The sequence below is a fragment of the Capricornis sumatraensis genome, chromosome 8, assembly GCF_032405125.1.
Source record: "Capricornis sumatraensis isolate serow.1 chromosome 8, serow.2, whole genome shotgun sequence".
NCBI lineage: Eukaryota > Metazoa > Chordata > Mammalia > Artiodactyla > Bovidae > Capricornis > Capricornis sumatraensis.
In genome coordinates this window covers 32,133,242-32,156,714 of record NC_091076.1, presented here as the reverse complement: position 1 = coordinate 32,156,714, position 23,473 = coordinate 32,133,242, and the positions used below count along the sequence as shown (strand labels likewise).

Genomic DNA, 23,473 nt, shown 5'->3' with positions numbered 1-23,473 from the left:
GGCTTCCAAGTGGAGATGTCTAGCAGGCTGTAGTTAAATATATAAATATTTGTAGTTCATTAGAGAGTTCTGGGACGGAGATATAGATTTGGGAATCAGCCACACAGGTTAATTCAAATCTTCGGCATGGATAAGCTTGCCAAGTCAAGCGTTTTAGGCAGCAGCACAGTGGTTAATACTGTTCAGGGTTCTTTCTCTTCTCTTTAGTAAGCATATTAGCGATCTATTGCTGTGTTTACCCCAAAACTTAGTTACTTAAAAAATCACTATTTGGGACTTCCTGGGTGGTTCAGTAGTTAAGAATCCACGCTTCCACTGCAGAGGGCACAGTTTTTAATCCCTGCTTGGGGAACTAAGATACCTGCTTGCACTGCAGCACACCAAAGCAAAAACAAAAAAACACACCAAAATTCAACAGCTATTATCTCACAGTTTCTGTCCGTCCATGAATCTGACACAGCTTAGTTGGGTTCCTTTGCCTCAGGATCGCTCCCAAACCTGCAGTCAAGTTGTCAGCCAGGGCTGCGGGCATGTCAAAGCATATAGGACCACAAAGTACATTTTTTTAAAAAAATGATGAAAAATCCAGCAGATACTACTTGTGGTTACACTCTGTAACTTCCAAGGCTAAGTTAGAAGAGGCCGTGCAGCTTATACCACTCTCTTTCTTGGGATGCTCAACGTCAAAACCCAGTTGCCAAGCTGTGAGGAAGCTCAGGCCACAGGGAAGGATCTCTCAGGATCTATTCCTACTACTTTCCACTAGTTCTCGTTTCAGCTCCATCTTCCCCATAAAGTTGTCACAGAGGAAATGAAGAAATAATAAGGGTAAAGAGAGGAGCCTGGCGGGCTACAGTCAGTAAGGTTGCAGAGTCGGACACAACTGGAGCGACTTAGCACGCACGCCTTGAACGGGGCTTGACACTTAATACCCGGTTACCATTAGCTACTTTTATGATTATTTTAAAAGTTTTTATTAGCTCTTAATACTTTTTCAGTGTCTAGTGAAGAAATAAAGAATTCCAAGTCGAATGGATTAATTCTTTTCCCCTCAGCGCCCCATATGCTTGCTGACACAACTAGCTTTTCACCCAGGGTTAATTACCTCTTCGCTCGTCTGCACATCTGATACCAGGGGATATGTGGCTCGTGTACTAGGACGGCGTTAGGACCTATACTGATGTCTGGGGCGTGGCTGTTGAGACATGAACAAGGCCTAGACGAGGCGGGCGCAGGTGAGAAGAGCCGAACCCACTTAGGTGACCGACTTGTAAATCAGTGTGGTCTCTCATTCCTATGCAACCTCAGGCAAGAGACTCCCTGCCTTACGGTTCCGTTTCCACTTCGGCAGAAAAGAAGAAATTTATTATTTCCTGTGCTTCCTCTCTCACAAGGTTGCTGTGACGATCCTGAAGTAGGATGTGGAGAGAACACTCCGTTATTCCAAACCTGGAGCCTTAGAAATCCGAGGGAGAAGGGAAAGGCCGTAACCTGACAAACTCGGTTCTCTCAAGCCTGTGAGAGCTTGTCCTAGAACGTCTCATCTCTATGGTAGACGGGCTCGAATTCCGGGGCCGACTAAGTTACACTTCCGGGGGGAATTGCTACTGCTTCCGGGGCGGGACACGGCGAAGGGTTTGCGGTGCCTCAGCCAGCTCCTGGCCGGTGTCTCAGCGCTCCTCGCAGTAATGAGCTTCCTCAGAAGTTTCCCGCCGCCCGGGTCGGCTGAGGGCCTACGACAGCAGCAACCAGACACCGAGGCTGTGCTGAACGGGAAGGGCCTCGGCACCGGCACCCTTTACATCGCTGAAAGGTAGAGTCTCTGTTTCCAAGGGCTGGCTTCCTGCTCGCCTCGTCTCTGCCGGGCGCGGGCGGTGCGGAGTAGCGTGAGGGAGACTGAGACCTCTGAGGCCGTGGGGCGGGGGAGCGCGTGCCCCGCTTTGCCTTTGAGGTGCCTCTGCTGAGGAGAAGACTCGTGTGTTCCAGTGTCCTCTCCTCGGAGCCTTCATGTCTGTCTTCGTCAGACGGTGTTCGCCTCATTCATTGTGCTTTCTACCCACCTGTTTTCTGGAGGTCTGATGGGGTGCTGCTTTTTATTCAAGGTCTCAAGGTTTTGAGTTTCCAGGACCTGAGTGAAGAAGAGTCATCGAAGTGCCTGCCTCGTCGACTATCAGGAATGGGAGGTGTTGCCCTGGGTAGGATATGTAGGTTTAGAGCAAATTGTGCAGGATTTTAAAGCTTGGTTAAGGGGGTATAGGTTTTTTTCTGTAGGTATGAGTGGGGAGAGGAACACCTGCACCCCCACGCTGGTAGGGGTTATATCCAGAGGAACCTAACTCTCATTTCCATTCCTAGAAGGAATTGCCCTTTTATTTGGGTACCTGGAGCAGTTTTTACTTTCATAGACTTGTTTTACATGTTGAGATTGTAGAATAGAAGTTCTCATTTCCATGACATATGGTTCCATTCATCTTCAAGCCAACAGTCACACATTGAATCTTTTCCTGTCCTCCACTTCTCTCTTTATTCTGTATCAGTTTTGTCTGCAGTCAGAAAATTCCCTGCTTTTAAGAAGTCCCATGATTATGTTGGACCCACACAGATAATCCAGGGTAATCTCTCTCTTTTCTTGTGACCTGATTAGTAACCTTAATTACATACACAAAGTCCCTTCTTCCATGTAACATATTCACAGGTTTGACACCAGGAGATGTGAGAGTCATAGAGGCCAAATTTCTCCCTGCCACAGCAGGCACAAAAAGATGTAAAGAACTCCTTGCTTTCGAAGGAAATCTAGTCATTGAACAAAGCTTAGTTTTCTGGCCAGTCACAGATAGGAAATTTGGATGGGAGGAAGATCAAGTTTGGGGTAAGGTACAGATAATGAGTTTGGTCTGCAAATGTGGATTTGTTGCACATATGAGCATATTTCTTGGGAGAGTTGTGTTAAAGATGAATAGATTAGATACTTGAGAAGAAGAGAGGGCCAAGGATAGAACCTTGGGGACACATCTACACAAGTTATGTTATAGAAGGTGAAGGTGAAGTTGTTCAGTCGTGCTGGACTCTTTGCGACCCTATGGACAATAGCCTGCACCAAGCTCCTCCGTCCATGGGATTTTCCAGGCAAGAGTACTGGAGTGGGTTGCCATTTCCTTCTCCAGGGAATGTTCCCGACCCAGGGATCGAACCCAGGTCTCCCTCATTGTAGACAGATGCGTTACTGTCTGAGCCACCAGGGAAGAAGAGACTTGAAAAAGAGAGGAGTGGTCAAATAAAATCAGATCTGAAAAGCAGTATTTGAGGGTATTGACAAGATCTTCAGAGATCTTGCAAGGAGTGGAAGATCTTTCTTTCAAGGAGTGGAAAGTGGAACACATATATTCTTAGCCCCTACACAATCCCCCTTTTCTCCATGGCTTCTCTGTGCACTGTCTCCTGTATAATATAAATCCTGTTAGGGGAAGTTCCTATACTTGTTTTTTCATTTGGATAAATTTCAAAAGTAAAGAAAAGTTGCAAGTGTTGTAAATTAATAGCCATAGCTCCTTCACAGAGATTCATCAGTTGTTAACATTTGGCCACATTTATCTCTCTCTTTTTTCTGAGCTTTTTGAGTTGCAGACATGTCATCACTTCACCTATTAATACTTGTGCCAAAATCTAAGGATAAGGACATTCTCTTGTGTAACCATAGTGAGGAAGTACAAACTCTTTTTAAGCTCTTAACTGTTTAAAAATTATTTATTTCAACTTTTTACTAACATCTTTTTAAAAAAGTATTTTTATAAAATATACATACAAAAATATGAATTATAAATAGATGGTTTTATATTTAAACTAACACCAGCATAGCACCTCAAGGTTAAGAGTAGAATATTATCAGTACCTTGGACACCATTTTTCATCCCTCTTTATCCATTACCTCTTTGGTTTCTTGCCCCTTTTGGTTCTTTCCCACTTAGCATTTCCAAATCTTTCTTTTTGTTTGGTCTGTGTTGGGTCTTCCTTGCTTTGCACATGCTTTCTCTCATTGTGGTGAGCAGGGCTACTCTTTATTATGGTGTTCAGGCTTCTTGTTATGGAGCACAGGGCTCTAGGCACATGGCTTTCAGTAGTTGAGCATGTGGGCACCAGTAGTTGAGGTGCACAGGACAGGTCCGTGGCGTGTGAAATCTTCCTGGACCAGGGATCGAATCTGTGTCCCCTGCACTGGCAGGTGGATTCTTACCAGGAAAGTCCCTGTGTCTTGACAGAGGCAAGATCTCAACAAACTGGGATTGCTTCACAGAGGATGTGATGAATGAAGATTGACAGTTAGCCAGGTAAATGAGGTGGGTCTAAGAGGAAACATTCTAATTAGAAGAAACAGGATGCTCAGAGGCAAGGATGAGAAACAATATTATGTGTGTGAGGATATATATTGTGTGTTCACACACACATACGCACAGTCAAGCAGTTCTTTTATCTGAGGGACCAATGGAGAAAGAGTGGAAACATAGTAAAGCTAGAGAAGGAGCTTCCCTGATGCCTCAGTGGTAAAGAATCCGCCTGCCAATGCAAAGGACACAGATTCAATCCCTGATCCAGGAAGATCCCACATGCCACTAAGCTCCTGAGCCACAACTGTTGAGCCTGTGCTCTAGAGTCCGGGAGCGACAACTACTGAAGCCTGTGCACCCTGGAACCGGTGCTCGGCAGCAAGAGAGGCCATCGCAATAAGAAACCCACGCACCACAGCTAGAGAAAAGCCTGTTCGGCAACAAAGACCCAGCACCACCAAAAATAAATAAATAAAGCTGGAGAAGGAGGGAGTCATGTTCATGAGCTTAGCTTATAGCCTAAAGGCATTGTGCAAACTACTTTAGTGTTTTAGGCAAAGAGGAACAGGGTCTGATTTGTTTTTAGGTAGTTTTTCAGATGTAGATTGAGAGATTTGGAACTCTTTTGGACTTACTTTCAAAGCTTAGTTTTTATAGGAATTTGACTTTTTGTCCAAATGAAGAAAGGAACAGAGGCATGAATCATTCAAATTAGATCATTTGAAACAAGTGAAATAAAATATTTAAATTAAAAATAGGTAACTTAAATTTATAAGTAATGCTCTTTTTTAGTTTATATTTATTCCCAAATAAATTTTAAGCCAGATAATTAAGCCAACCTAAATTCAAGATCTCTCTTACCTTTCTGTCCTGTCTTTTTCCCCATGCCAGGAATAAAGTACACTGTTAATTCTTGTGTGGAACCATTGGAGGATAGCACAACATTTCCTCTGTATCTTTACTAGCTTCCAGATTCTTGTTTTTTGCTTATGTGACTCATGGTTTCTTTGGGACTGAATATATAGTTAGGGCTTCCCTGGTGGCTCAGACAGTAAAGACTGTACCTGCAATAGGGGAGACCTGGATTCGATCCCTGTGTTGGAAAGATCCCCTGGAGGAAGGCATGTCAACCCACCCCTGTGTTCTTGTCTGGAGAAGCCCCATGGACAGAGGAGCCTGGAGTCCATGGGGTTGCAAAGAGTTGGACACAACTGAGCAACTAAGCACAGCACAGGGTATAGTTAGATAGTTTGGTTTTGAAGGGCTTTTCTTCTAGAATATATGAGAAGAAAATAAGTAAAAAATCAGAACTTAATAATGAGAGTAAATGTTGCTTTTGAGTGAAACTGTCTTCTGTTCTGTTGAGTATATAATCCATGTTCCTATATAAGATTATGAGCGCTCCATGGGAAATGCTCTGGGGAGATAGCATTTGTTCTGCCAGCAGTAAGGAACTACAGAGCAGTAATTATGTGCTTTTTAAAGTGAAAGCCATAATTTACAGGCACTGAGTCTGTACTTGTTTTTCAGCTTTTCCATCTCCTAATTGAGTCATTAAAGAAAATTTTGTGTCTCTGGGTATTTCAAATCATTTTGGATACTGAAATTTGGAATACTCCTTTCTGAATTATGATAATGCCAGGGGATTTCTGAGGTGAGGAAAAAAGGAGTTTATTTGCTTTAAATAATATAGTTTTAATAAGGAACTGGCAGTACTTCTGTGATGCTTGAGCACTATTTCTTCTCCACATTAAGAGGAAAGCAGTAGAGGAAAGGCCCATAGAGCACGTGCAATCTAACTACAATAATAAAATCTACTTCTTTGACCCAATGGAATGAGTTATTCTAGAACTTTTACCACTTTAAAAAGCTTCCCAGTTTTTCATTTTCAATAAGCGTGTTGAACCCTTTCTCAATGACAGTGCTTTTTTTTTTTGCCTTTTTTTCTGTACAGTTCCTTATGTTTTAGTGTGTTTACAGAGTTGTACAATTTTCACCGTAATCTACTTCTGCCTTTGCTTTCATAAGTGAGAGTCAAGTGTTACACACTTGTTTTGTGCTGTTAGCCATTGATTTCCTTTGGGGGACTGAGGTGTAAAGCTCAGCCTCCCCTTACATTGAGTATGAATGCTCTCAGACTGCTGCACTGTCATTGTTCCCACACAAGAAGTCCTAGGGTCTACTATTGTGTTTGTTTTTGCTTCCTTAGATATCAGACTGCCAGGCTTGTTACAGTTGTATAGAAACAGAAGATATGGGGTTTTTATTGCATTAACTTCTTTTTAAAGTAAAAGCTTCATTGACCTAATTTACATAGCATGCAAGCCATGTATTTAAATATATATGTGTGTGTGTGTGTGTATAGGACTACCCTGGTGGCTCAGCAATAAAGAATCTGCCTGCAGTGCAGGAGCAGCAGGAGACACGGGTTCAGTTCCTGGGTGGGGAAGATCCCCTGGAGGAGGTCATGGCAACCCACTGTACTATTCTTGCCTGGAGAATTCCATGGACAAAGGAGCCTGATGGGCTACAGTCCGTGGGATCACAAAGAGTCAGACATGACTGAAGCGACTTGGCATGCATACATATAATACATATAACATACATAAATATGCTATATATTAATAAATAGGTATATATAACAGAGTTGTGCAGCCATCAACACAGTGTTATTTAGTTTTAATTTCTTACTTATTTTTTGGCCATGCTGCACAGCCTGTGGGATCTTAATTCCCCAACCAAGGATTGAATCTGGGCCCCAACACTGAAAGCACCAAGTCATAACCACTGGGTTGCCAGGGAATTCCCAATTCCTGAATATAAGAATATTCAGGAATTTTAGAATATTTTCATTGTCCCCCAAAGAAACTGACACCCGTTAGCAGTCACTTTGTATTTTCCTCCAGCCCTGTGCAACCAGTATAGTGCATTAGCTTTTATTTTATTAACATTTTTGTGGTTTCTTAACCATCTTTTTTGAAACTTTTTTCCCTGCTAAATGGTGCAGTTCCAGATAGGTGAAGTATTACCAAAAAAGTCAACCAGTCCTTACTCAAAACTCAGTTACTGATTTTCCTGATTCTTTTCCTTTGTTAAAGCAATAAAATATTTGCATTGACCACTTTTGAGGGATAACTAGACATTGCTTATTTGTGGCTTTCTCCTTAAGTTGCAAAATAAATGAAAGGCTTCATAACGTCTGCTTTTCAATATGATGATTATTTTCCAACTTGTGTTATTACAACCATTTCATGTGTATGTTATTTAATGTAGGATTAGTGGAGAAATTAGTGCTTCTTAGGTATTGCATATTTACATGCTAAGCACTGTGGCAGTGATTTTGAAGAATGTTAAAGCTTTGTCAAGTAACTCATGTTCTGTCCAATACATATAAAATTCATTACCACAGAGTTAGGTGCTCAGTAGTATATTACTGAGCCTAAGTGCAGTTTAAGAAAAGAAGAGATCATTGCACTGGAATAATCGAAGAGAAGGTTTATGGAAAGACTGGGACTTACCCAGATGAAAAAGATTTGCCAAACCAAAGAAGATGTCTGAAGACATTTCAAATGTAAACAAGCATAAAAAGGCATAGAAAAACACATGTGACTTAAGAAAAATAGCATTTCAAACCTGTTTGGATATTTAGATAGGGGAAAGTGAACTATAACAGAATTGTCTTAAAGAAATTAAATTCCTGCTGCAAATTTTCTTCTTTTAGGAAATTTCTAAACAATATGCTTGAATTTATTCACATATATATTAATATATGTCCAAGCTGAAGCTTTATAAACGTTAGGACATCAAATTAGGATTTAATTTCTTCAAATAATCCACTGAACACATATTTTTCAGCCGCCTGTCTTGGTTAGATGGCTCTGGATTAGGATTCTCTCTGGAATACCCCACCATTAGTTTGCATGCAGTATCCAGGGACCTAAACGCCTATCCTCGAGAGCATCTGTATGTTATGGTGAATGCCAGATTTGGAGGTATGTATGGTATAATTTAATCTTGAGCTTCCTTTGGCAGTATATTTCAAAAAGCAGTCACTGATGATAATCATGTAGTATTCAAGCCATTCACTTATTTTGGATAATACTTTCTTAAGCAAAATTTCAGCACAGTAAAATAATTTGCACACTGCCTTTTACTTTCTACATATTAATAGTTGCATTTAAAATTATTTAGCTGTTATGCATTTGCATTTCTTGTTTCTCCTCTTGAGTTTGTTGTTATTTCTCTGTGTAAAGGCATTTACCTTTAGCACCCTTAGAGGCTTGGATCCATATGCTTACCTTCTAAGAGTTTAGGATAGAACCTGTCTTGTTTTGTTATAGAAATAGTTCTTAATGGTGGACATGTTGCCCTCTCCCGACATTTGGCAGTTATATTTTGTCATGGCATTTTTGTCACCACTAGAGGTGGAGAGGAGTGCTACTGGCATCTAGTTAGAGGCCAAGGATACTACTAAACATCCTGCAATTCCTAGGACAGGCTCCCACAACAGAGAATTGAATTAACCAGTCCAAATGTCAATATTATTGTCTCAAGATTGAGAAACCCTATGGTACAAGATTCCCACATCTTGCAGATGGAAGAAACAACAGAGTCGTAAAAATCTAGTGTGGTTGATGAAGAAGAAAGATTTTTGAAATCCATTTTTTAGGCTCTCCATAGTGAATTTCCCTGAGAGCTCAGTTGGTAAAGAATTCGCCTTGAAAAAAATAAGAACCTACCTGCAATGCAGGAGACCCCAGTTTGATTCTTGGGGCAGGAAGGTCCCAGAAGAAGGGATAGGCTACCCACTCCAGTTTTCTTGAGCTTCCTTTGTGGCTCAGCTGGTAAAGAATCTGCCTGCAATATGGGAGACCTGGGTTTGATCCCTGGGTTGGGAAGATCCCTTGGAGAAGGGAAAGGCTACCTACTCTAGTATTCTGGCCTAGAGGATTCCATGGATTGTATAGTCCATGGGATCACAAGGAGTTGGACATGCCTGAGCCACTTTCACAATGAGTTTTAAGAATTCTGAGTGAGAAACAAGTTAGGCATGAAATAAAAACTTATGCTTGATTTTTTAAGTATAACTAAAGTTTATATAGTATATTAGTTTAATATGTTCATCCTTTGTGAGAATGAATAACTTTGGAGTTGAAAGACAATTGTTACATTTTAGTAAACTTTTGATTTGAAGATAGTGCTTTGCTTTTTGAAATAGCATGTAAGAAACAATGCCATGTATTTTCCTTTTGAGCTATTGCTCCTCCAATTTGGGATTTTAGTAAGGTTTCAGATATAAGATGAGCATTTATACTGTGTGACACTAATTATTTAATTTTAAGACTTTTGGCACACCCTGCTTCATTAAGTGATAATGACTGATTTAGCGATTTGAAAATATTTTTGGTGTGAGATTTCAAAACTCTTGACGTTGGGAAGCGTCCAGAGGTAGATAAAAATCTAGTGGAATTTGAAAGAGGGTAAGGAAAAGTCAACATTCAGAAAACTAAGATCATGGCATCTGGTCCAATCACTTCATGGGAAATAGATGTGGAAACAGTGTCAGACTTTATTTTTTGGGGCTCCAAAATCACTGCAGATTGTGACTGCAGCCATGAAATTAAAAGACGCTTACTCCTTGGAAGAAAAGTTATGACCAACCTAGATAGCATATTCAAAAGCAGAGACATCACTTTGCCGACTAAGGTCCTCTAGTCAAGGCTATGGTTTATCCAGTGGTCATGTATGTATGTGAGAGTTGGACTGTAAAGAAAGCTGAGTGCGAAAGAACTGATGCTTTTGAACTGTGATGTTGGAGAAGACTCTTGAGAGTCCCTTGGACTGCAAGGAGATCTAACCAGTCCATTCTGAAGGAGATAGGTCCTGGGTGTTCTTTGGAAGAACTGATGCTAAAGCTGAAGCTCCAGTACTTCGGCCACCTCATGCGAAGAGTTGACTCATTGGAAGAGACTCTGATGCTGGGAGGGATTGAGGGCAGGAGGAGAAGGGGATGACAGAGGATGAGATGGCTGGATGGCATCACGGACTCGATGGACGTGAGTTTGAGTGAACTTTGGGAGATAGTGATAGACAGGGAGGCTTGGCGTGCTGCAATTCATGGGGTCGCAGAGTCAGACACGACTGAGCAACTGAACTGAACTGAACTGAACTGAAGGAAAAGTAAAAAGCTGTTGACCTTGTGTTGTAGTGAGACTTCCAGATGAGGTGGCCTTGGACACAGAGTTCACTTCCCATCTAAGTATCTGCAACTATGATTTTATAACCAAGAGTTTATATGCCATGTTTAGTTGAAAGCTTTCATTCATTCATTCATTCATATGTAGACATGAAATTTTATTTATTTCTATTTATTTTTATTATTTATTTATTTATTTGGCCATGCTACAAGGCTCATAGGATCTTAGTTGCTCGGCCAGGGATGGAATGCAAGGTCCTGGCAGTGAGAGCCTGAGTCCTAACCACTGGACTGCCAGGGAATCCACCCTCCCTGTGCCACCCCTCCAACCCCCGCCCTTTTTTTTGCCATTCATTTGTAGATGTGAAATTTTAGAGATATCTTGTTAGTCAGTTTTAAATTCTGGTGTGACATGCTCATAAATAGTGTAGAGCATTGGCATTGGACAAAGGTGTATGTCAGAAAATAAAGTTAGAGAGGTAGGGTTTGAATAAAGCTAGCTAAAAGGAAAAGCACACTGAATAAGAAAACTATGTCATTAACTTGGTAGGCAAGTCATTTTCATCTCTCTGAGCTTCCATTTTATCCAGAATAATTAGGGCATTATAGTAATTTTTGGTTTTTAAACCTGGCTGCACATTAGAAACACCTTGGAAACTTGTTAAAAATACAAATTTTGGGAGTCCCAAACCTAGGTAATAAGGATTCGGTAGGTTTGGGGTAGGTCTTTTAAGCATTTATTCTATATGATTATCTTCTTGAGATAGATGGAATTAAAACTCTTACTAAAATAAGTAAAACTTTTCTGTCTTACTAGGGAATAGTTTTTTTCCATCACCTTTATTTTAATACTTCTCCATTTCTGTTTATCTGGAACTGCACTTTTATAAGTTGCACAGATGTGGATCCTGTTTTTCTAGCCTTTGGTCCTCTTGTCCTGATTCTTCAAGCCCCATATATATATATATATTTTTTTTTTTTTTTTTTTTTTCCCTGTTTGGCTTACCTCCATTAACCACTAAAGTAGACCATCAGCTTATTGTTGAGAACATTAGATCATTTTTTAAATAACTAAAAAAATACATTCCCATTCCTAAAATTTTAGAAACGTTTAAGGAGACAGACTATGGTGGTCACTACTGTGACCTAGTACTAGATGATTAATGTTTGTCATAGTGGTGTTTTTTTCCTAACTGTAAAAATGCTATATTACATTTCTCTTTATTGCCTTTAGATAGATACCTGTAGATATATAAAAGAAGATGTTAATAGTGGTTTATTTCTAGGGAGAGGACTGGAGGGGTAGGGACTTTTTACTTTGAATCCATCTTGACTCTTTCCATTATTTTTGTACCAGCTTCAGTTTATGGTTTGAAAAGTGATGTCCATTCAGTTATAGAACAATAGTTACAGTATGATACCATTTTTAAAAATGCATTGAAAAAGTTTGGTAGTACCATAATGTATTCAACTACTTAGAAGTTTTTAGAACTGTCCAATATTTTTGTATTTTACTATTTTACAGAAGACAGATTTCTTTTATGTAACAATTTAATAACATCAGAAACAGGACAGAAAAGTTCTATTATATCTGTTACTTGAAGTTGCTAATAGTGGCCATTTAAAATTTTGTGTTTTTCGCTTATTTGTATTTTTTCATTATTCAGTAAACTTGCGTGACTTATAAAAATAAAAGTTAAAAAAATATAGTGGGTACCCCTTATTAAAAAGCTTTTAACATATATTGTCAGCTTGCTTTCCAGAAAGTATATACTTTGAATGCCTTTCTACTTTATCTCCATCTATATGGAGAATTAACATTTTTTCAAAATGGCAGCTGTAATACGGTAAACAGAAGTTGTATTTTTAAGATGATTTGTTGAACATGTTTTGGTGGTTTTGGGGTCTGTTTTATTCACCTTTTTAAAAAAACATTATGAAATAATTCATATGTTGAAAAGTTCAGAATAATTAAAAAAATTTTTTATTATGTAATATCCAATGTGAATTCTAACATTTTTTCATAATTAGTCTAAAAGAAATAAAATTATATTAATACTATGGAAATTTGTTTTTATATCCCTCCCCATTTCATTCCTAATTCTGTCTCCAGAGTTTTTCTTAAAGATGATGCATGTCCTTCCTGTCTATGCTTTTAGATTTTTACTGAGTATATATATACACCCTTAAGCAATATAATGGTTCTCTTTTGTGTTTAAAACTTTAATGCAAATGGTATTATATATATTCTCCAATGAGCTCTTTTACTCAATTACTTCATTTTGATACGTATAAATCACATTCATTTTCAGATATTATCTACTGAACATAATACGATCAAGCTACAATACGTCTATTTCCTTTTTTTAATTAACATTTATTTCTTATATTTTCTATAGTACATAAAGTACTTCAGGGAACATTCATGTACTTAGATGAGTTGCTGGGTAATAGGATATATACATCCGGAGTGATTTTAGCAGTTTCCATTTTGACCAACAGGATGTGCTAGTTCTCTTTATTGAACATTTGTAGCTTTTTCTTGCCAATAGACTTTATTAATTTATCTTTTGAGTCAGTTAATTTTTATGGGCCTTAGATTTCTTATCTGTAAGTTGTTGATGATGAATCACAGTGGTTTACAGACTGCTGCTGAACCCATTGTTTCATGGTGGAATAAACAGACATGACAGTGGAACTCTAATTGTTAGAGGTCTGACTCTCTGGGTTTCCTCACCCCCTACCATGATGTTGGGACTTGGTATCCCTAGAACTTCAAGTATAGTGTGACTAGACCAGAGAGACTATCCAGAGTCTTTTTTTAGCTCTAAAATAATGTTTTATAATTGGGAGTAAAAAAAAATTAATATTTAGATGTATTGTTAAACATCCTTTAAGAAATACTTTTAAAATTTTATTTTTAAACATAAACATCATTAAAAAACTTTTTTTATACCGTTTCTAGAAGAATCAAAAGAATCGGTTGCTGATGAAGAGGAGGAAGATAGTGATGATGACATTGAACCTATTGCTGAATTTAGATTTGTGCCTAGTGATAAATCAGCATGTGAGTATCCTGTAGAACATTTGATTTTTTCCCCTTTAAGTACCAAGCATTCTTTCTATTCCCTGCCCCCATCTCACACACACACACACACACACACACACACACACACACACCCCTTCATCCTCATTTGTTGTTATTGTTTCTTGTTTTAGTCACTAAGTTGTATCTGAATCTTTTGTGACCCCACGGACTGTAGCCTACCAGGCTCATCTGTCCATGGGATTTCCCAGGTAAGAATACTGGAGTGGGTTGCCATTTCCTTCTCCAGAGTATCTTGCCAATCTGGGGATCGAACCCATGTCTCCTGCACTGGCAGATGGATTCTTCACCACTGAGCCACCAGGGAAGCCCTCACTCTCATTACCTCTGTTCTATTGCTTTTTCTTCATTTTAGCATCTGTAGTATCATTGAGGACCAGATGCCTATTAATATAAAGATTGTGAATGAAGTGAATATAGTAGATACCATGTCACTGGTGTGTTTTGTGAATGGAGGGACCTGTTATTTATGGACTTGGTGCTGTTGACTGTGAATCTCACTGAATAGAGGACAGAGGGCTCATGGCAATTCTGAAGTGGATGATGCCAGGACAACTGGAAAGAGCGCTGCCTTGAGGGCCTTCACCCTGATGCCAGCAGTCTGACCAGGACTCTGATGTTTTTTCTTGGAAAATCCAAGAAATGAAGAGGTTTCAGTAATGTTTCAAAAAGAGGTCTTATTATTAATATTTTGTGGCTTGTCCATTGCTGTCAAGATTGATTTTCCTTGAAATTTGGCATATTTTGTAAATACTGTGACCCTAGTAAACCTCTTCAGAGAAGGCAATGGCACCCCAACTCCAGTACTGTTGCCTGGAAAATCCCATGGGCAGAGGAGCCTGGTGAACTGCAGTCCATGGTGTTGCTACGAGTTGGACACGACTGAGTGACTTCACCTTCACTTTTCACTTTCATGCATTGGAGAAGGAAATGGCAACCCACTCCAGTGTTCTTGCCTGGAGAATCCCACAGATGGGGGAGCCTGGTGGGCTGCCGTCTATGGGGTCGCAAGAGTTGGACACAACTTAGCAACTAAATCACCACCAATATACCTCTTGTCTACTCATTAAATTTATTTGCCCTTATTTGATTTTTATTGTACATTAATCAGAAAAAAAAATAATGAGAAATTTTAAATTTACTTGTTCAGTGGAGGCAATGTTCACTGCAATGTGTGAATGCCAGGCTTTGCATCCAGATCCTGAGGATGAAGATTCAGATGATTACGATGGAGATGAATATGATGTGGAAGCCCATGGTTAGTGAAGTGGATTTTTTTGAGTGTTTGTGTATGTATTTAAAACGTTTATATATGTGTGTTTCATTTTAAACATGTATAGAGTATGGGATTATAATTCTTTTATATCTCTTAAGTATCCATGTAACTTGGTTTTTAATAAAAGTGAGTGGCACAATTCATGTCTCAGCCAAGTTAGAAAATGTTACAGGCATCCCAAGCTTGAGGGCCAAACATAGATATACGTTTTCTTCCCCCCTCTGGGGGAAGAAAATAGAAATAAACGGAAGGAAAGACTGATAAGATAGTGGGTAGTTGGGAGAATCTTTTTAAGTTGATGAAGTTGCTCCCAGAAAACAAGCCTTCCCTCTCCACTGCTTGGAACCTGTATCATCTACATCTTTAATGTATTCATCAACCACCTCATTGCCAAGGTGATGTCTTTTTCCCAGAACCATACTTCATTTATCTAAGATTATCTCCCTTTACCTCCCCAGAGCAAAATACAGTCACTAGCTTTGTATGGAGTCTTGTTACTTGAGGTGTCTGCTGATTTCTTCTCTTTTCTCATGGATACCAGTTTGGCTCCCTAAAGCTGTTGCCTCCATATGTACCACCTCCTGGCCTGAGACAGACTCATTTCTGGGATTCTGCTTTATATACATCTAAATACATTCTCATCTTTGCTGAAGTTTCAGGGTAATTTAATTTTTAAATCCTGTTTGTATTTTCCAGAATTTACTGGTTTTTTTAAAGCAGGATGCATTTTAATCAGGAAAAAACACTCATGTAAAATTCCTACCTTGGGATAAAACTCTGTAATCTTAGGAGCACCCTCTTTTCCTTCTAGTCCCTGGACATTTGCTTCTTTGGGAATTGCTATATACTTGCTTGTTATCTCTTAGAATCCCTTCTCATCTTAGAGAGTAAAGACATTTTCTGTTTATCTTTGTCTTCAGTAGATGGCTGATGTGTGTATGTTGAATAAATGTTGCGTGTTTTCCTTGAAGCCTTTTTTCACTGTACCTTATCTTCAGTAGATGCATTATTGACTGTCTTTTTTTTCCCCCTAATTGTTCTATAATGGCTTAAAAGCTTTTAATTTATTTAGAACAAGGGCAGGGGGACATCCCTACATTTTATACCTATGAAGAAGGATTATCCCATTTAACAGCAGAAGGCCAAGCCACACTGGAGAGATTGGAAGGAATGCTTTCTCAGTCTGTGAGCAGCCAGTATAACATGGCTGGAGTCCGGACAGAAGATTCAATAAGAGATTATGAAGGTGAGTACTCAGAATTAATTCTTGATAGTGTAGGAAGCAAATGTAGAATTACGTAGAATAGGAACTATATGTAAGTTTTTTAAAACTTTTTTTTCCCTGACTTACAAAAATCTGTAGGTTTTGTATTCTTTTGACTCCACCTTTATCATTTGTAACCCCCCAGTCTAATACTGAGTGCTATGGATTTTCCCTTTAAATGACTTTTCAGATCTCCTTGCTATAACTACTGCTATGCTCCAAACATAGGTCCTTTTTTCCTCACACTGGATTTATAGTAGGAAATTTTTTGCTTCACATCATTCTTTCCTCCACCTCACTGTGCCTTATTTATCTTCTGAGAACACTCCGTGTCATCGATATTCACCATATAAGTTCTCTCGGACTCTGGAGAGACACCTCTGTCTTTGCACCACTTGTCTCCAATCTTGTTCCTACTACCCTCAAGAAAACATTTAGGTAGTGTTCCTATGTGTCAAATCCTGATGGAAGCACGTTATATGTATTTACACATTCAATTCTTCCAAGAACCCTCTGGTAGATGATGTTGTTTAGCCGTTTTAGTCGTGTCTGACTCTGCGACCCCATGGACTGTAGCCCGCTGGTCTCCTCAGTCCATGGGATTTCCCAGGCAAGAATACTGGAGTGGGTTGCCATTTCCTTCTCCACAGTAGATGCTGTTACGATCCCCATTTTATAGATGAAGAAACTAAGGCACAGAAAGGTCACATACCTAGCTTGCAGTCAAATAGCTAATAAGCGGTAAGGGGATTAAATAAGCTAATGTGTAAAAACAATCTGCCAGATACTGTTACGAGCATTTCTTGCATCCTCTATGTTTTCAGTTCAGTATTTTGTGTTGTTACAGAATCTTAACACTTCTAATTTTTAGTGATGCAGAATGTTCTTAAAGAGGGTTTTCATAGTTTTTCTTTTATTGATATTTAAGTTTCTCTCAGAATATTGTGATCATTATCTCCATGCACATAGCTTTCTGACCTGAGGGTCCTGAAGTTCTGGGATATTTAATTTGGAATTAGGCTTGGGTCACGTTACTGTTGGTTGTGTCTCCTCTCCATTTTAAGCCCTACATGGTGAGCCTCTAACATAGGCTTTAGGGTTAGGGTGACTCGGGTGATCTCTAGTGCTGTACCAAAATCTTAGCTGAAAGAATTCAAGATACTCCTTTTTTTTTATTATAGTGATTAGCTGAAGAGTACCTTTGGACATTAAAAAACCTTTCATCACTGAAGGCTTTTTGTTGTTTTTAATTATGGAGCTTTTTATTTAATGCTTTATAGCAACTGACTTTAAGGTCACAAACACTTGTTGCTAAAGTGAGATAATTGGACTTGTATTCCTAAGCCTCACTGACGTATTGAGTTGCCTATACATAAAACTTCTTCAGCTTAAACCATTCTCTGTCTTCTTAAATTCTGGGTACCCACATCACTCTTTTTTCCACTTATTAAATTTGACCTGTGCAATTTCTTTTTTTAAATTTATTTTTAAAATAATATATTCACGGTATTTAACATATTCTGATAAATCCATAGTGAAATTTCTGCTGGTGGCATTTCAGTGCTTCATGTGTTTGTTTATGTAAGAGGTGTTTGTTGAGCTACTGTGGCAGGTAGAGAGAATACAGGAGTGCCTAAGGAAGATGCAGTTAATATCTATCAATGGCATTCTAGTGGAGAGAAAATGAAATTAACTAGGTAGTTACAGTACATTGTAATACAACATTGAGATAAAGGGGAAGCTTGAGGAACTATGGAATCAGAGGCTGGACAATCAGGGAGAGATTCAAACCTCATGGAGTAAGTGACATTTAAGCCAAAGTCTGAAGATAAATAAAAATGAACCAAGTGAAGAGGGATTACATACAGTTTGGGGAGAGAGGCAGGTCAGGGAGTCAGTCGTGTGAAGGATCAAGAGACCATTCAGCTTTGTGGAACTGAAAGTTCATTGTATCTGGAATTCTTGAGTGTGATGGGTAGCTATTATGGCAACAGATAAAGGTGGAATAGTGAACTGGACTGTATAGTAAAGGAACTTGAAAGCTGTGTTAAAGAATTTCAACCTGTGTTTAAGTCAGTGGGAAGCCATTGAAGAATTTTAGTTTGATTAGTGTTTTAGAAGATGACTCTGGCTGTGATACAAAAAATTAATTGCAGAGGGAAATACTAGAGGAAAGAAGAGAAACCTTGTTAAGTAGCTTATGATTTAAATTAGATGAGAGATAGTGGCCTAGGGAGTGGCAGTAATGTCAAAAGACTCAACAAATTTGAGAGGTATTTAAGAGAGAGAAGCAGCAGAAGTTAGAGATATGGTAGGGGTTTCTGGGTTGGGCAAGTAAGAAGTATCCTTCTGGAAAGGGATGTATTTTCTATGTGGAAAGGTGAGTTAATTTTATATAAGTGTTTCATTTGTATGTCCTGCTGAAGGTCCAGGTGGTGGGGTGCCAATGGGCTGTGGGCAGAAGCCAGTTTGTGGTGGGCTAAAGAGTTGAGCGTGAGTGGGAGGTAAAGAAGTGGCGAAAGCAGCTTTAGACAGCTCTTTCCAGAGGGCTTTTTTTGGTTGTTGGTTCTCCCCCATCTTTTTTTTTTTTCAATGAGATTAAAAAAACAGAGATAAGTAAGAATCTCACTTTACTTATTTATTTCAGTCTTTTCTACTGAATTATGTTGTAAACTTAGTACTTCATGCTTTAGAAAAAGAAGTTGCACAGAGAAACACCTAGCACAGCTCTGTGTAGAGTGAAAAATGGATGCTTGCTGCATTTGAAAGTCCCTGCCTGGAGTTCTTGCAGTGCTGAGATTGAGAGTTGCAAAGTGAAAGTTAAATACACAGACTAATTTTAACTTGGCCTAAATCCCCAGGTGGCATTTTTCTTAAGTCTGTTCCTTGGCAGTTTTAATTGTCAAGAGAAAGAAATAGCAACTCTTACCAGCAGAGGGTGCTAGCTTCCTTCTGGTTGAAATCTAAGCTGACTTCACTATCGGAAGTGCTTAGTAGACTGTTGCTCAGTGGTTAATTTTTTCTTCAGATGGGATGGAGGTAGATACTACACCAACAGTTGCTGGACAGTTTGAGGATGCAGATGTTGATCACTGAAAATGATGGATGCTGCTTTAGGGTGAGTATTTTCTCCCTTGTCACTGAACATGAAAATCATGTGAAACAATTGATTTTTATTTTCAGGTTTGAGGAGAACTCTAACAAATTAGCAGCTGTGGGGAAATGTTTTTTAATCCATTTATGAAATTACTTGAAACTATGTAGTTTTTGCCCCTAAGAAATCAAGATCTGCCAGCATGGTAATGTTCAGGTTAACATTTACTGAGCACTTACTAGCTGCCAAGCACTTTGCTAGCCATTTGAGAGTACATGGAAGGATAAGACGCTAATCTTCAGTGAGTCAAGAGAAGGACATTACCCTTTGTTCAAAAGCAGAGATCTCCCTGGTTGACTCATGTGGGAGCAGCAGAACTTGAGGTCATGTCCTGCTTTGCTCTTGAGTCAACTTTTCCTTCCAGCTTACGATGTTTGAAACCTTAGCATCTCATCAGAAACACAAAACAGAGATTTGCTGCAATAATTCACAAAGCAGATTATTGCCTTTGTGAATATAACATCTTATAGTAACCATGAATTGTGCTAATGGATCTCAGCTTTCCTCTCAGCTGCTGCTAGTGGAACTATTAGAAAATAACCTTCAAAGTTCTGTAATTTATGTCTCTTTATTTACTTCTGTCATTGGTAGCCATATCATCTAAAATCAGCAGTGTCTCCTCTACAGTTAGCTTAAAGTATGTGTTAACATTGTTGGAGCTCTGTTAATGTTAATTTTCAGATTTCACAGTTCTGGATATCAATATTTCACTATTGAAATAATACTTTATGGGAAATCTTTCAGTACCAATATGTCTTCTTCCCTTATTGCTGAGATTCTTATTTATCACATTTAGAGTATATGGATTTTTTTCAGTAATTTTTGCTAAAACTGGAAAACAGATTTTTTGATCTGGCTTTAACATATTTCTTCTTGAAAAGGGACTATTCAAAGAATACCAACTTCTCTATTAATAAGATGGAGAAACGTATTTGGTATGTCACTAATGGTTACACAAATGGAATGTTGGAGCATTTTTCTGGTGAGAATTCTTAGGATTCTTTGTAGTACAATTTTTATGATGAAATAACTGTAAAATAGCCACAACTTTCTAATGAACTGATAATTTGTTTTATGTTCATTTTGTGCTATAGCTGGAGCAAAGAGATTTTTATTCATAAAGTTTATGCAAGTTCTTCATCTGGATAATGAATTAATTATCCTGCATTAATCCTAATTAATGAATTAATTTTAATTCCAAACAATGTCTGTAAATTTTTAATCATTTAAAATTACATTTGCCTTTGAGGAGAGAATAAGAAATAATTTGAGTATGTAGGCAGGTATCAAAAATTTCAATATAATGAAACTAGGACCTCTTGATGCATAAGATAGAGTTGGTGGGGGAGGCACATGAGTGCTGGAATCATAGCTTCACCACATTACCACCTCTGTGCCTTCAGACAAGGAGTATAAATTCTACAATTCTCAGTTTCCCCTTCTGAAAAATCAAGATGATAGTAACTACCTGGCAGGATTATTGAAAAGATTGAAATATAATATATGTAAGTCCTCTGGCACTCTTGACTAGGCATTTAATAAATAATAGCTATTAGTATAAACACTGTAAACCTTTTGTTTTTCAGATTCTGCTCATAACTGTAGGAGAGAACTTGGTGCCTCTTCCACTGTGGAGTGGGTGTTGATGAAAGTCTTTTTCTTTCTCCAAAACTTAGCTGAACCAGTTCTTTCTTGAGACAGAGTATACTGAGACAAGAAGCTGTCACCAGCACAAGAAACTATGACCTTTATTGACAAAGGTGAATTAACTTAACCAGAAGGGTATTTGTAGTTTATGATTTACCCCAAACTGTTGTGTCTAGGTGTACTCTCTGAGTAGGCCTATGATTCCCACCTTCTCTATATGCATCCTCAAAACCTAGCAGGATTAAGTGGTGGACATGCACTGGCGTTTGAAGGTGTAGGTAGACTGCGTGGGAAAGAGAGGCTGAATCTAAGCTATACTCCTTAGGGCCTACAGATACCCTTAACTCCTTAAAAAAGAAAAACAGAGGTCTCAGAGAAATCCTAATCTCTGCACTTTCCATAAGGATAAAGATCTTTTTACTAACTGGGGACCCAGGTCAGTTAACTCTAGGGAGCCTCTTCAGAAACAGCCCAGCCACACGTACCACCACTAACACAAGTGCTCCTGCCTAGCCTTTGCTCCTTTCACCAAGTTTCATCAGTCTGTTCTGTTATAACCGCTTAGGTTGTATCCTTTCATCGCCAGCCTCTCAGGTCAGTTTCTGTTAAAGAACAAGCAGAATTGGGATGAAGTTCTCAAAGTATTTCAGATAATTGTCTTTGTGATAGCTTAACAAATAAATTTAGGTTTTCTATATTACTGTGCTCTCATTCTTGACTAAAACTATTAATGAGAAACAGTTTGTAAAAAATTAGTGTTTTGATAAAAAACGAGATTCTTGTTGGTCTTTGACTTTTGCTGAGAACATGAACATGGAATAAGAAACGTATAGGGCTTCTGAGGGACAGGGCAAGGTCATAAAACATTGCAGAGCTGCTTCCATTTGAACCAGGAGTGGCTTCTCATAGCATACTTTTCAGCTCTCAGTTTTCAGAGATACCTATCAGGCTGATTTATAATTACAGGTTTATACCTGGACTCTATGACCAAAAAAATAGGTTAGAAAAGCTCTTCACAATTACCTAATTAGTGACTAAACTAGTTTGTCACCACTAAACCCAGTGTTCTTTTCAGCGCTTTTACTTGGTTTCTCTCATCTTGCATGGTAGACTGGAAAAACTAATATTCTTTCTTCTGAGCAGACTCTCATAAATACTGAATTTGTTAAAACAAGCAAGTAAAAAGGCCACTTTTTACAGACTTTCTCCGTACTGTCCTGGGTTCTTCACATGTGCTATGTGTATAATATTCTTAATCACCTTATGAAGTATAGGTGCTTTTATGATCCCACTTTAGAGATGAGGAGACAGTTACAGAGAGAGGTAAAGTAACATTTAAGGTCATATAGATAGGGAGCTGTGATTTTTAAGCCTGTGCTCCCAAATACCATACAGCCTTACCGTCTACCAGCAGCTGAAAGGAAGCACATTTTCTCTTTACTGCAGGGTTTTCAGTGTTAAAATTTCAGTGGATAGCACAGGAAGTTCCCAAATTTCTCTGCTAACAGTCTTAGTAGCACTCGTGATTCTGTCCTAGACATTTGTCCATTCTGCAGTAAGCAGTCCATGTATCTCATGGGCTCTTCCTAGAAGTTCTATTTGAATTGCTTTTTAAAGTCATGCTTACATACTTGTAATCATGACTTTCAGTGAAACATTTAGTGCTCTTTGATAACATGCTGACAAAATGTTGAGATCATGTGCACTGTGTTTCCTGTAGGCGCTGCTGTGGTCAGCCTGGTATTGTGGATAAGGCAGTCGGCTAAGATGCAGGAGACCACGCATCTAGTTCTGACTTGGCAGACAGTATTTAACCCCTCTGGACCTACTTCCTCATCTTTGTAAAATAAGAGAACTAGACTTTCAATGTCTGAATGACTTTAAAAAATTCAACTGTAACATTCTGTATTAGTAGGAGCTGTACCCATAGCTTTGGGAAAATAAGAGAAGGTGAGAAGAAAAGATAAGGTCAGGCTGTTTTTAAAAACTCATAATGATCACTAAGCCAACATTTTTTTTTTCATGGTGCTGTGATCTTTATTCCATTAAATGACCTTAAACCAACATTTCTTGATTCTATTTGAACTTAATTTTAGGGTTGCTGGAATTGGTTTGTTTCCTATTTCTTGAGGTAGAGAGTTTAAAGAAAAGATGTAGACATTCTCCCCCCATAATATGAGTCATCTGAAATATCCTTAAGGCTAGTTAGTGGTCATCTATTTTAGATTCTGTTGTTTAAAACATAAATTCATTAAAATATCCCAGTGGATTTCTGCCTCCCTTAGATTACTTTGTCAGATATTGATACTTTTCAGACAGGTTTCTTTAACTGTTTGTTGATTATGTATTTTGAGATATTGTTGGGATCTTTGCTGGTATTGTTGAAGACTAGAGATTATGCACAGATGATTGTGGTATATAGCCCTTTACTTCTGGAAGACAAGTGTGATTACTCATTGCTCAGAGAGATTTTAGATATTTAGATAAAGTTTTATTTATCTGCAGTAT

General features: G+C 38.6%; 1 protein-coding gene across 1 annotated transcript; it reads left to right on the top strand.

Annotated features, from left to right (window-relative positions):
* Positions 1-1,637: 1,637 nt before the first annotated feature.
* Positions 1,638-22,900, top strand: CLNS1A (chloride nucleotide-sensitive channel 1A). Its single transcript, XM_068977066.1, has 7 exons — positions 1,638-1,813; positions 8,178-8,314; positions 13,484-13,585; positions 14,775-14,882; positions 15,973-16,146; positions 19,193-19,282; positions 20,905-22,900. The coding sequence occupies exons 1-6, from the start codon at positions 1,689-1,691 to the stop codon at positions 19,258-19,260; spliced, it is 714 nt and encodes a 237-aa protein (XP_068833167.1). The 5' UTR covers positions 1,638-1,688; the 3' UTR covers positions 19,261-19,282; positions 20,905-22,900.
* The last annotated feature ends 573 nt before the right edge of the window (positions 22,901-23,473 follow it).